This window comes from Coenobita brevimanus, unplaced genomic scaffold (genome assembly GCF_032717465.1).
Source record: "Coenobita brevimanus isolate Jiangsu-jjx unplaced genomic scaffold, ASM3271746v2 jjx.HiC_scaffold_3226, whole genome shotgun sequence".
NCBI classification, from domain to species: domain Eukaryota; kingdom Metazoa; phylum Arthropoda; class Malacostraca; order Decapoda; family Coenobitidae; genus Coenobita; species Coenobita brevimanus.
Window position 1 is genome coordinate 1 of NW_027644231.1, and position 15,147 is coordinate 15,147.

At 39.8% G+C, this 15,147-nt stretch overlaps 1 protein-coding gene across 1 annotated transcript; it reads left to right on the plus strand.

Moving 5' to 3' along the window:
• Positions 1-696: 696 nt before the first annotated feature.
• Positions 697-5,842, plus strand: LOC145390174 (centaurin-gamma-1A-like; the record flags this gene model as incomplete). The annotated part of the gene is made up of 3 exons (XM_080265194.1): positions 697-889; positions 5,234-5,399; positions 5,735-5,842. Coding segments are annotated over 3 exons (385 nt in total), but the record flags the coding sequence as incomplete, so codon positions are not given.
• Between the last annotated feature and the right edge of the window lie 9,305 nt (positions 5,843-15,147).

Sequence of the window (15,147 nt, forward strand, 5' to 3'; positions counted from 1 at the left end):
ACTTCTATCAAGTACAGGTATTTACCATTATTACCTAATGAGTTAGTGTTTTGAATGTCCCCTTTTGAGTGAGAGCCATGCATATTCTAGATTAGATCCCCAAGAGGTGTCTAGATTTTTTTTCAATCACATAATGTCATCAGGGGAAGTACATAGTCTGGTCATTTACCTTTCAACCCGTGGATTGCGCAATTACCATTTTCTATCCCACCCCTTGGTGTGCAAAATATTAAGATTTTTTTAATTAAGTTTTTGTTTATTATAAACTTGAAGATAAACATCCAGGGCATCATCTGGTGAAAAAGAAAATAATCTCTCTCCGTCTTTGTGTAGGGCTATGTGTAATTTTATGTAGGGAAGTAGTGAAGAACGAGAAAGAAAAAAAAAAATTGTCTATTATAAACTTAAAGATAAACATCCAGGGCATCGCCTGGTGAAAAGAAAAAAATCTCTCTTCATCTTTGCATAGCGCCATGCATAAGTTTGTTAAGGGGTGGAATAGTTAGTGGTGATGCATGGCCAGCACAGCCTGAGCTGTGGCTTGCAACGGTACCTTTCCCAGCCTGAGCTGTGGCTCACAGTCCACGGATTAATGTATTGGGCTGTAGTAGTGTAGCCTCAAGCCTCTACAGCCCCAAGGGGGAATATGGGATTGACTTACTGTTTGTCCTTCAACTCTGTCTTTACATTTTTCAGGCCTGGACCAGTCTCAGTCATAATATCTTTGGGAAATGAGGTGGGTAACAGCATCTGGGAAGCCAACCTGCACGGCCAGACTAAACCTGGTCCTCGTGCAAGCAGAGAGGACAAGGAGAGTTGGATTAGGAGGAAGTACGAGGCAAAGGAATTTCTGGCAACCCCTCCCTCAGGCATTTCAATACATGAACAGGTCAGTTTAGGGGTTACTGCTGCTTCAGTGAGCATGGAAACTGAGTGGGTGAAACTAAACTTTCATTCATTCATTCATTCCTCATCTAATCTAGTGTTGCCCCATGAGGTGCGTAGGAGCCCAGGGTTAGGAAAGTTGGTTCTAACATTTAAGATGAGGGTGGCCAGCCTCACTCATCCCTGAGTGGCAATATGTGGGCAGTAAACCCCAGCCACCCCCTGGATATACACATGCATTGGCTCAGTCCGATTGGAGCTCCTTAATTGCCCGCTAAACCACCAGGTAACTATATAACCAAAATTTGGTTATATAGTTACCAACCAGCATAGTAAATAGTTTCCTGGTGTACAGGAAACCATTTGGCTTGTCACTCAGTGTAGAGTCACCCATAGACAGAGGGAAGAGGAAGGAATGAAGGAAGGAAAAACAGAGAGGAAGGAAGGAAAGAAGTGAGGAAAGGGCAGGCACTCAAGAGCAGCACTACATCGAGTGAGTGGATGGTGAGCCCCCCCACCAACCACTAAAACTACCCAAATTAAGCAGGTAGTCAAATTAAACAAGCCCAGAATAAGCATAGTCCATTAACTTGAATATCATAGTGTTAGTTTAGAATGAGAAAGTTTGAAAGACACCTTCAAGTCCATATACAGTATGGAACATTCATCATTCATTCATCATCTAATCCTGTGTTGTCCCATGAGGAGTATAGAAGCCCAGGGCTATGCAAGTTAGTCCTGACAGTTAAGATGAGAGTGACCAGCCTCACTCATCCCTGAGTGACATTACGTGAGCAGTAAACCCCAACCACCCCTTGGATATAAACCTGCACAGGCTCAATCTGATTGGAACTCCTTAATTACCTACTAAACCACCAGGCACCATAATTTGAATATATGGTTACCACCCAGCATAGTAATGGTTTCCTGGTGTACAAGAAACCATTTGGCTTGTCGCTCAGTGTAGAGTCACCTGTAGACATAAGGAAGAAGAAAGAATGAAGGAAGGAAAGACAGAAGAGAAAGGAAGAAGGAAGAGAGGAAAGGGCAGGCACCCAAGAGCAGCACCACATCAAGTGAGTGGATGGTGAGTGCCCTCACCTACCACCAGGACAATATGGAACATGATGTCAACATGTTTTAGGTTAAGTAGGTGGGGGCGCTCACCATCCACTCACTCGATGTAATGCTGCTTTCGGATGTCTGCCCTTCCCTCTCCATCCATCTTTCCTTCCATTCTCTTCTGTCTTTCTTTCCTTCATTCTTTCCTTGTCCTTCTGCCTACGGGTGACTTTACACTCCCTCTTCTGTCTTTCTTTCCTTCATTCTTTCCTCTTCCTTCAGCCTGTGGGTGACTCTACACTGAGTGACAAGCCAAATGGTTTCCTGTACGCCAGGAAAGCATTTACTACGCTGGGTGGTAACCATATAACCAGATTTTGGTGCCTGGTGGTTTTAGTGGGTAATTATTGCTCTCCAATCGGATTGAGCCGGTGAAGGTTTATATCCAAGGGATGGTTGGAGTTGATTGCTCATGTAATACCACTCAGGGATGAGTGAGGCTGGTCACTCTCATCTTAAATGTCGGGACCAACTGCTTAGCCCTAGGCTCCTACGCTCCTCATGGGGCAATGTAGGATTGGATGATGGATGGATGGATTTAGGAAATTACAGTTTGGAGGGAACTGTAAGCCTAGATACAGTAATCCAACATCTAACAAGCTTTTCCTTAACTTTTTTCATTATAAAACTTTTAATCAGTTTAGGAATCCTTTCTACAAAAGCTGTTGTTCATTATTAAATAATCAGGATGTGTAGTGAAGGATCAGGGTTGATACAGCTCACACCGACATTGATCTTAGCATAACTCAATTTGAATTGCTTTTTGAATGTACCGGTAATATTTAACAAATACATTCTATCACAATGTCATGCACTCTGCAAATAATTTTTCAATCCTCCATGTGACATAATATTCTTTCTAGAATTTAACCCCCACTTCATTCCAGGGGCATGTTTTATATATTGCTATTGCCATCAACAGCTTTGAAGAGACTTGTTGACGTGGAGGAGTTATATATACCTTCATTAACCCTTTCACTGCCAGAGGTCTTTGAAGTTGAATAAAATTGTCTAGTGGTGGTAAGATAATGTAGAAAAATGGCATCATAGTGAATAGTATGTCATGTCTGCTGAACATGGTAGTTTCACAGAATGCATTCGTTTTCTTATGATAGCAGTTAACAAACAGTAATTAACCTTTACCACAAATCATCGACCCTGCCTACCCCTGGAACCACAAGAAGGGTCCGAGTTTTTAATTTTCACCAAGGTAAATTTTGGTCTTGTAGATTTCAAGAGCTTTATTTTACACTCCAGAAAATGTATATTTCACTCTCATTTGTCTCATGGTTACCGTACTATCAACCGTCAAAGAACGTCAAAAATAAAAACTTACCCCTCGCATATAGAGTAGAGAGAGAGAAAAAAAATGCACCAAAGTAAATTTTGGTCATTTAGATCTGAAGAGCTTGATTTTTTCAAGAGTGAGAGCAGTGGAGATGGGATTGCTGAGGAATGTTTAAGGAGTAGAGAAAGTGGATAGGATACGAAATACAGTAATGAGATTCGTGAAAGATCCAGAGTGAAGAAGTCTGTGGACACCAGAATCGAAGAGAGCATACTGAGAATGTATGGTCATGTGGAGAGAATGGATAGCAATAGAGTGGTGAAAAAGGTATATCTGAGTGCATATGAAGGAGGGAGGAGGAGAGGTAGGCCAAGGAGAAGGTGGAGGGATATGGTGGATGAGGAAGCGAGATATGGAAGTCGGTGAGGCTAGGGAACGAACAAGAGATCGAGCTGGCTGGATGAATATCGTGAGAAGAAGTGTATGATCAGGGATTTGGCACTCCTTTTTAATGTGACAGCGTTGGATTGACTCTGTCGGATACATTTATGTGAAGCTACAGAATGTGGTGAAAGTTTTGGACGTATCAGGTAGAGCCAGGATTCCGGGGCTTGAATGATGAGTGAATGGAAGTGTGGCCCATTGGATTAGGCAGACATGGGCTGTCTGGATGTTGCTACTCTCCCTTCCCTAGGGTGGGAAAGGAGGTCAAGATGATGATGATGATGATGATTCTACACACCAGAAAATGTATATTTCACCCTCATATGTCTAATGGTTACCGCACTATCGACTGTCAAATGTGAAAAAAAAGAGGTCACCCCGTGCTATGAACGAGAATGGAACATCATAAGTGGGAACTGGGAGATGGAGGGTGTGTGGGGGGCCATCAGGAGGATGGGAAGGAAGGGAATATGCCTGCCCCACACAGCCAGTACAGTCTACAGGGAGTATAGGGGGTAGTTTGGGTGGGAGGGTACACAGAGGGCAGGATCCTATGGGTCAGAGGGAGGTGGAGAGATGGCAGGGGGGGGGTCCCTTCCCACACCCCGGGGAGGAGCCAGATCATGCCTTCCACCACCCGATCTCATAGTTTCCATTGGTTAGGTACCATTTATGTCATAAAAGAGATGGGGATACAGCTCTCCAGTTGTTTGTAACCTTACTATGATCATCGGACATAGGACTTCACGTACCAAGTTCGAAAACAAATGATCGTTGAACATAGCACTTCAGGGTTAACAGTACCGCACTGTTTAATTGATGGTAATCAGGTAATCGTGGTAAATACATGGAATAACTTTGTGTGAAATTGAAATTAGTATTCAGAGCATTAAAGACCATACAGACTGTAGACAGGCGAAGTAGTGATGTAACAGGAATATTATATTGTACAGTAAAGTGACAGTTGTATTTAGCTACATAGTGAGAGGCTTTTTCATGTAATGTATAAGTATTGCACTTCTGACCATTTCTTGAGTTTATCATAATTTACACCTCTGTGCATTATGATAAACATCTTAGTCTTTTGTTAAAAGTACTGTGGAATGTATATAGTGATAATATAATTTTCATTCCCATGTGATTTGTTATTTGAGGTTTGGAGAAGTAAGGCATAACTACCTATATGTTTAAAATTAGGAAATCAGGATTTAAATTTTACCTCCCAAAATTATATCTTGTTCAGTATGTGATGCATTATTTGTGTATTCTTGCTACCTCCAACTGATTTTATTAACTTTAAAGGAGATTTCTTGTTATGAATGTTCACCCTTCACAGTAGTTTCAACACTCAACCGTGACCTAAATGTAATCATCTGTATTCAGCAAGAGTAAAGTTTTTTTTTTTTTTTTTTTTTTTTTGGGGGGGGGGACCAATTAGATTGAAAGGGTAAAGTTAGTGTAATGTTTCTCATAAAGCATTATATATCTGTTCAGATTGTTGAGTGTGTGTGTCGTGGAGATGTGAAGAGGTTATCGGTGCTGCTACCTCATGCAGGAGATGCTGTCAACAACCCTCTTGGCACCTCACAGAGACCTTCGCACGCCTCTGCACCTGGCAGCAGGTTTCCCGTCCTTACCATGTGTCCAGCTTCTCCTTTGGGTAAATTTACAGGATTTGTTTGTGTTGATTCTTTTGCAGTGCTGTGAGTCATTCAACTGGAATAAGTACGGTACTAATGCCTTCGATCTCTCCGCTCGCTGGCACTTGCCCTGCTGATTGTAGGAGAGGAACATTGGTGGGGGATGAGATATTTGAGATTTTTGAGGAATGTCAAAATGCTTTGTGAGGAGTATAAATGGAAGAAGTGAAGTAACACACTCTTCTCAACAGAATAACTTTCAAGATGATATTGTGAGTATACTGAATATTAAGTAGGTTCTCTCATAAAGACTACTTATGCTTTTATTTTCTAACAAGCCATTTCTTTTACCTAGTACAATGCCAGTGTGAAGATTTGTGATGCTGAGGGGCGTTCCAGCCTGTTTTATGCCCGGTCTGCTGGAGACAAAGAAGTAGTGGAGCTCCTACAACAGAATGGATGCATCGATACTACACCTGCCCTAACCCCACATACTCCTGCCCTCACCCACTCCACCCTTCCAATTCCCACCAACTCCACTTCACAGCCTTCTACTTTACCCCGGAGAAAAGGCTCAATCAGTCGTAAGCCAGATCTTGACAAGCTTCAGGCCAGTGTTATCTGAAGTCTTATGGACAAAGGAGTGTTTAAAGATGTTGATGCTAGAATGCGTATAGTCTTTACTGTGAATTCTTAATTACATTCCTGGTTGTACTTTGTAAACTGTTGTATTTAATATACATCCCGTTATTTATAGCAGAGCTGCACTTGCAAAATCCTCATAGAAGTCATCAGTCATAAATACATAGTTACTTAAGGAGATAGTAAAATCACAGAATTTAGTGAGTCAGTTGTTTCATTTCAGAATTTAGTGAGTCAGTTGTTTCATTTGAGTGACTGTTCATCCTTGTTTATTTTTCCCAGTACTGTAGATATTGAAGTCTAGTTATCACAATATTACTTCCAGTAATGCTCTCAGATTCAAAGCAGTACCTAGGAACCAGATGAATATGGCTGAGTTAAGGCACTCCTGAAACACCTTATATACAGTATATGCCTTCTTGCATTGTATCTTCATTGTTGGCCTGTGATCGAACCATTACAACATAATCAGCATCTTTAGAGACCAAAAACACATACTGTATACTCAAGATTCTGTCACTAGGTGTAATTTTAAGATGTTAGGAGGAGAGGAGTTAAAAGTGTACATAACATGAACCCATCTGTGTACATTTTATCATCATGCACCTCGGTTCATCTGGTTTGGTTGTACATATCTGGAAACATGAATTGTACCAAAGGTTGAATGCGAGTGAGATATATATTGTAGATTTATGTATGTATTGGTTTATTCAGAGTGTAAAGTTAATTATCCTGCTCAAGATACAAATGTATGAAGCCAAAGTTCATATAATCACTATATTAACTGATGCATAAAGATGTGTCAAGATATATGCTGGCTGGTTGGAGGAAGATTACCATCGAACACAGCTAAGGAAATAATGTACTAAAGTTAATGTCAGCATTGTAATATTGTACATTAATAGGTTACTGTAGTTTTTCTTTCGTATTTATTTTTACAATTACTGACAATGTATCAAAACTATTTTGCTGCCATTGTTAGTTGAGTGTATCTAGGTTTTGGTTCATTCACAATTTCCATGTTAGTCCAGTGTATCGGTTGTTATTTTCTTCCATCAGTGTGCCATTGTCTTCATTGTGTTTTCATGTTACATTTGCCCCAACAGTTACTGCCTAATTGGTTGCAGACTACTGAAACAAATTATTCCTCTTAACCTGTCTTATCATTCTGAAGGTTAGGCCATTGATGCAACCACAACAGAGCTGTTGAGAGCATTGTACTGAGGATATTGTTAAGTGTACAAATTTTGTTACTGAGCTGTCATCTGTAAATTTGTATATACATATATTATATATATGATCTGGTCATTTACTTTCCTTGAATTCCAGAAAATATAGTTACTACTAGGTTTACTGCCGAAGAGTTGAGAGGAAGGTTGGGACTGGAGTGTATTGGTGTGATGAGCAGGGGTAGCTTGAGATGGTTTGGGCATGTGGAGAGGATGGAGGATGACACTTGGGTGCTGAAAGTGATAAGTGTGAATGTTAGGGTAGACTTGCGAGAGGCAGACTGAAAAAGACCTGGGAGAGAGTCAGAGTGTGACATCTGGGTTAGGGACTGAATAGGGAGGCTGCCAGAGATCAAGCAGTGTGGAGAACTGCCATTTGATGACCAAGGCCGACGTGTGTAAGCATGTGCGAGCTTTCATAAATGGTACAATGCTATGTATCACATTACAATACACAAGTCACATCCATAATCGTCCTCTCAGAAGTGGTGGTAGGTGGTGGCAACCATCATCCACTCACTTGATGTAGTGCTGCCTACTTCTTTCACCTTTATCATTCTATTTCTGTGTCTGCCCTCCTCTCTCCCTGTTTCTCCTATCTTTCCTGTCGGTCTTTATTACTCCTCTTTCCTTGTCAGGTGGCTCTACAATGAGTGACAAGCTTAATGGTTTCCTGTAAGCCAGGAAACCATTTACAGTGCTGGATGGTAACCGTATAACCAACCCATATGCATTCATTACATGTCGGCAAGTGGGTTGGTGGAGGGTTAGTTTCCCTTCTCGTAAGACAACGTAACTCAGATGGTCACCGCTTCTGGGATAATGGGTCTGACTATAGATAGAATAGATCTCAGAAGCTGTAATCCTTACTGGGAACCCCCAGAAAGGAGGTGGCCATGACAGAATTGCTTCCAGGTTACTTTTTCCCTCATATCCCTCTTGCTCTTTCAAGCACTCCTCCTCTCACCAATTTACTGTTTCACTCTTTTGTTCCATACCAAATAAGGATTGTCTCTACCAATATCACCCTCAACCTTACTCTTAAACCCTTGGTACCCTATCTACTGTTTGTGTAATATTTCAGTGTCCACACCATCTCTGTATATATATATATATATATATATATATATATATATATATATATATATATATATATTTTACTTGGTAACATCTGCATCTCACTCTTATTGTTTTTTCTTCCATTCCATAATACCCATAAGTTTCATTGTTGTTGATACAATTCCTCCTCCTTATACTTGCAGCTGATCCAAGAAAAGTAATTTCTACAGCATGCAGCTTATTTCTGTCACTCTCTGCCCAGGTTTCATTTCCATGTGAAAAAAAAAAAAAAAAAAAAAAAAAAGGGGGGGGGAATGGTCTCCTAACCTTCTTGTTCTATCTTTCCCTTCAAAATACAACCAAGCTCTCCAATTTGTCATCTTCCTTGAGGTGATCTCTCCATAACCTTACACTCCTTTTTTCCGTGTGTGGATATCAGTAGTTGGGGGCATCCATCATGTGCTCACTCAATGCAGGGCTACCTGTAGGTGACTGCACTGACAAGCCAAATGGTTTCCTGTAATCAGGAAAACACTTACTATCCTGGAAGGTAAGCATATAACCAAATCCACGTGTTCCCTGTGTGTAGTGACAGAGCGTTAGTGACCTACCCACACCAAGTTGTCATCGAAACACAAGATGACGCCAGTTGAGTTCATAGTAGCACACTATTTACCGGGCCCTTTTTACTGCAGGTGGGTTATGATTGAAGTATTAAAAGGTTTATAAGCAACGTTGGGTCTGGTTAGTACTTGGATGGGTGACCGCCTGGGAACACCAGATACTGTTGGCATCCCTACGTGTCAAGTGGGGTTGGTGGAGGATTAATGCCCCTCCCTGTAAAACAATTAACTCTAAGCCGTTGGCCACCCCGTTTGGGATACATAGCGTCTGGCAATGAATGAATGATGAATATTGTAGTTATAAATGTATGTATATAATGACCAATTCACTCCTTATGACTTCATTTTCTGTCATGCTACTACCAGACATTTATCCAGCATTTGAAAAACTTTGAACTGTAAAAGTTAGATCTGTGGGTTTGAGTCCAGTTGGTGGTGGCCTATAGGCTATTCATTTTGATGTTTAACTTTGGCCTAAAATTTTCATCCGAGTTGTAACAGTATATTATGACTAGAATATTGAATAACAAATAAAACTAGCAGCGCAAATGTCACTAGAGTATGATACAGTCAACGGAAAAGACGTAGAGCTATATTTTTGTCTTAGCCTGTCATTTAACTAGCTAGATGAAGTAAGCTGTAAATGACTAAAATCCTTTGCCATAGATCCTCCACCCCGACACTCCATAACCGATGCCTCACTGGCCTGCATTTTCATTAGACTAAGAGATTTTCTAGCACACCTTAACAATGAATTTCTGCATGTAGCATGTTAATATTTACATGCTATTTACCATGGCAGTACGACGTAAATGCAGAGATGCAGCATTGAAAAAAAAAAAGACATGAAGGATGAGGTGGTATATAGTTCTTTTACACTAACTTGGCCCAGATTTTCGTCCTTTTGTAGCTTATTTCACAAAGCTCAGTGGTAGAAAAGAACAGTGCTACAGCTCTACAAACCACTTCAAAGCACTTCTCGACTAGCACCATAATCTAGTATTTCTCTAGTATTTATTACAGCTCAATACTGAAGGTGTAAAGATGGCAATCTTAGGCCAGGTAAAAGTATAAGTTTTAGCCCCAGGTTCATTTGAAACATGAACCTGGTGGACTGCAGAATGAAGTTGCCCTTCTGCTGCTCATTGTCCTCCTTTTTAGATGTGGGGATGGAACCGATGGATGTTTGTATAGCCAGACAGGTCCACCTCCTGGTAGTACGTGCTGCCATGTGAGTGCATTCTTCACTAGAAACCCTATAGGGTCTTTATCCTTCACCAGCAAAGGTACTAGAGAAATAACTAAAATCGGCCCTCAAGAATCCCGAATATATTCCTAGTAAATTCTTTGTCGTACCTCATTCTTTTTAATTTTTGTGTGCCGAAATTCTTGTCAAATCATGTTTTGTATACGCATAAAATCACTATACATCATCAGTGACAGCGCATTTTGGTTTAAACTTCGCGGGTGCGAGTGGCGGATGTTTGCTGCGCCAGGCGATCTTCAGTTGTAGGCCGCCATTTCGGAAAGCTCACAGCGGGACAGCGGCGGCTGGGACGCAGTACCAGGGTATGAGAGCTCGTAGGCTTGCAAGTTTTTTCTTTGAGGTGGTCGGGTGTCTGGATGGACTTTTCGTGACCATAATATGGACAGTGTGAACCCAGGAGGTTGTGGGCAGAGTTACAGGGGTGGAGGAGATCCACGTGAGCGACGGAAACCATTAACAAAACTAAACCCAACGATTTACCCAAGCGCGTGCTTTCTGCGTTACGTAAGTGCTGTCTTACAGACTTGATTATCCTGTAGTGTATTAACTTATATTATCTCACTTTAGCTTATTTGTGGTCAGACTGAAGGAGAGCTCCCACTAACAAATGAAAATTTAAAAACGTGTTAGGAATGTTAAATATGGCCAGCTTCTGATGGACGTCGGCGGAATATTAACGCATGCTAAAACTTCATTTAAGCTTTCAGAGGTAGGTTTATAAAACGCCCAGTAGCTGTAGTAATCCAGGCAAACTAACAACTAATCTGTGAAACAGGAAATATGGAATGGCCGCACCTGTCAGGTAATAATTTTATAATATGATAGTCCATGTAAAATCTTTAAAAGCTGGGTTTCAAATGCATGTTGGGTTATCAATTCTTTACCAAACGGCCGCGGCCATTCCATATTTCCCATTAAAATGAGTGATTCACAGGTTACCTGTTATTATTCCCGGATTGTCACAGCTACTGGGCATTTTTATAACCTTGCTTTTGAAATCCATAGATGAGGATTTACAATGCGAAAATATTCCGCAGACGTCTGCTAGTAACCGGTGTCATATGCACGGAGTGACTTTATGCTGGAAGTTACCGTTCCCTTCTCTATTAAGCCTAAATTAACCTAACCTAACCTTATCCTCGATCAACCTAACCTTAATAAACCTAAACTAAATTAATCTTAATTCACGAAATGACTCATTTCACAATCTGCCTGTAACATACATATATATCTTTATTTATATATATCCATATATCGACCTGTAGTTACCTACAGGTCGATAAGACATCCAACTATCTTCCTGACACATGTATTTCATGCAGTGTTGTTGAATGGCACAAAACTTGAGATAACGTTGGTAAGCCGCTTACTTAAATACCCCCCCTCCCTTAAAAAAAAAAATGTTTTTCCAGTCACTTTTTTCTTGCAGTCACAGTTCAACGGTTAATTATCTGTGTTGCATATGTACCAAAATTATCTACCTTGAGATCATGAGTGTTATAATAAAGGTGAAATCGCCGCACCCATTTGGTAAAGACCTTCATAAATTCATTTATGACACTCAGATTCTGCGGGAATATTTATTAATAAAGATTGTATAATTCGTTAATGACACTCAGATTATGCGGAAATAACATGTTGCTAAAAATTTATGCACGAAGTTATATATCCAGTTATCTTTGTTCTGTGTATAATTATGGCCATGGGAGACCTTTTTTTTTTTTTCGTTAATAGATTTTGGACATACAAAGCAGGAAGTGCGTGCAGCGTTAGTGTCATCTTCATTTCCACATGAACAGCACTTTGTTTTCTTTCCAGTAAATCTATTTCTGTCAATTTGGAGCAGCATATTTGCTCTGCCTTTGTATAACGCTACTAATGCTGGTGTATTGATACATTTTGCTTTCACTTTTTTATTTTTTGTCAATTTCCGGCTTACAAAAACAAGATAATCAGTCAGTTCCATTTTCCATTTTTCTGTCCCAGTTTACGGTTTTCCTCTTTATGGCTTCGTTCTCATGGGTACAGCTTCTCTTTGGCTTACCTGTATTTCTTATGGATATTTGTTCACCCTTTTAATCCACTTGTATTTTCTTGTTATTTTCATATCTTTCACTATTAAGCTTGATTTCATCAGTAAGGATCCCATCTGTCAATTAGGAGCAGCAAAATAGCTCTGCTTTTATATAACATTACTGATGCCGGTGTATTGACATTTTCCTTTCACTTTATTTTTTATTTTCTTCAATTTCCGGTATACAAAAACTAGATCTAGCAGGATCAGTTCCATTGTTTTGTGTCCCAGTTTGCAGTTTAACAGACATGGGGTAATCGTAAGCTTTAATCGTAATCGATTGTAATCGATGACAGACTTTTGTGTAATCGTAATCGATTACTTAGGCTTTTTTTTTTTTTTAAGTAATTGCAATCGTAATCGATTACTTTCATATTGTAATCGTAATCATGGTTAGTTTTACGATTACAAGGCCCCAGATAAGTTATTCTTCCACAAATACTCATGTGGAGGTGTAGGAGGACTACTGGGCCTTGGGATAGGCTACTGCCCCCGAGATATAGGCCCTGAAGCCTTTGCCCAGAGTCGGACACATAAAAAAAAAAAAAAAAAAAAAACAAGAATAAAATACAGTAGTTCAGTGTCAGGCAAATATACATCATAAAAGTCCATAAGTAATATGAAAAAAGTGAATTGTAGGTTTTCACTTAGAAGCTTCTATATAATATCGTACCTAAGCTATACTGTAATATCACCTGGGAAGATCTCAGTTGGTAGAAAAGTTAATAGAATGAACGGGTCAAGGACAAAGTGAAGAAAAGTCTCGGTGCTTGAATTATTAAAACATTTGTATTGAAAAAAAAAAAAAAAAAAAAAGGAACAACTTACTGGACATAGCATTGTACAGTATATTTTTATCCAGAATAACAGTGGCCATAGGTTCTGCAAAGCTTAACCCTATGTTCTTCCATACGCAGGCAATTCTTATTAAAACGATTCGCATATAAGATATATATCCCTAGAAAATATCAGTTTTATATTACTGGACGATGTTTTTGCTTTTAAAAACGAACCAGCTATTTACTTAATGTCAAGTATAAAGGAAACGTGCTCATAATTATATAGTGCATAACAGTACATGTAATCATGATTACTTCTTATGTGATCGTAATCGTAATCAATTACTCTTACTGTACGGTAATCATAATCGTAATCTAAAGTTTGCAAAGTAATCGTAATCGATTACAATACCCCTGCAATCGCTCCATGCCTGCTTCTTTATGGCTTCTTCATGTTTACAACTCCGTGGCATAACTTTATTTTTTGTAGATATCTGTTCACTCTTTAATTCACTTCTATTTTCTTGTTATTTTCACTCCTTTCACTATTAATATTGATTTCATCAGTAAGGATCCTAACCTTTCCTCTATGTTGCTATCTGTGCATACCCGGGAGCTCCCAATATTTGTCTATGCACTTGGTTTTCAGTTCGGTATAGCTTCCAGATCTCCATTTCATTCATATGAACCATTTAATATCGCAGTCAGTGCTACACTTTGCAGAGTCTTCCCATTCAGTAACTTATTACAGCTTTTTATATTAAGTTAGGTTGGCAGTTTAATATTGCAGGTAGTGCTACACGTTTCCAGAAAGTCTTTCCAATCAGTAGCTTATTACAGTTTTTTGTGTTATTTAGTTTGGCCATTTGTGTGTGTGTGTGTGTGTGTGTGTGTGTGTGTGTGTTCCACCATTTGGTTTTTGTGATCTAAAGCGGTTTCTGGTGTTATTTGTGTGTTAAGGTTGAAGTCACTTGGATATTTTCTGTGTTCAGGTTGGTTCTCCATATTATAATATCACTGTGGTGCCTTTTATTTTATTGATTTGAAGTCCACGGAGAGCAGTGGGTCGATTCGAACCCAAACTCATTCGTTCCCAAATAGTTCGGGTTAGGTTAAGTTAAATTAAGTTAGGTTTGATTAAGTTAGGTTAGGTCTTATAAGGGACGCGCGATTAGTGATTGTGACTTTGGAGCCGAATCAACCTAAAAAGCCCAACATGGCTTGTGACTACCTGCCACGGCTTCCTTGTACAGAAAAAATGTTGGTTTTACAGTTGATGTCAAAATTACGCATTTTCGCAACTTTTTAACTAGGTCATGCCTTCCAGGACACAGGGCAGCATTGACAAGATAATGAAGTTTCATAAGTATTGCTACCTATAATTAGCACCAAGTATTTAAGTTGTAGGAGTGGCCCAGTTCCATCGGGTGCAAAATAGACAACTACCGTATAGTGATTTTCCTGCTAATCATTCTTGGTGTCTGATAGTTACCGGTAAGTGGTTAGAATATCTCATTTGGAGCGACGGCCTTGCATAGGTTCGGTCCCCAGGAGGTGACAGTTTTTCACTTTTTGTGATGTAATTCCTTATATAGATGTAGGCTGATCATCAACCCTTAAATGTACTGGATTATGGCAGTTAAGTCCCACGTCTCAACACCTTGAAAGGGGTGAAATGTGATTGCCTGTGTTTATTTTCTTGAATGCATATCTTGGTGGGTCGTTCAGTCAGATACTTTTTGTGGTCTTAGGCCCTTCTGGATATGAACCCAGTGGACTGCAGACAAAAGTTGCCCTTCTATAGTTCACCATCCTCCTTTTAGGGGATAGGTAAGAAATGTTAGTATCGCCAGGCCATGGAACTACGGTACCGGTATGTGGTTTATACTTGTGCCACCGCATAAAGCTTCCCTTTCCATCATCAGTGACTGTAAGCCATATACTTCCATAGGATCGTGTTCAAAATGGGTTTGCAAATCCTGTAACACCTCGTCTGTAGCATTTTATTCGTCACATTATACTCCAGTATCCTCTTGTATGTTTCTGATGCAAACTACAGTATGTTGAAATGAAAGTGTAAATAAAGGACATGATA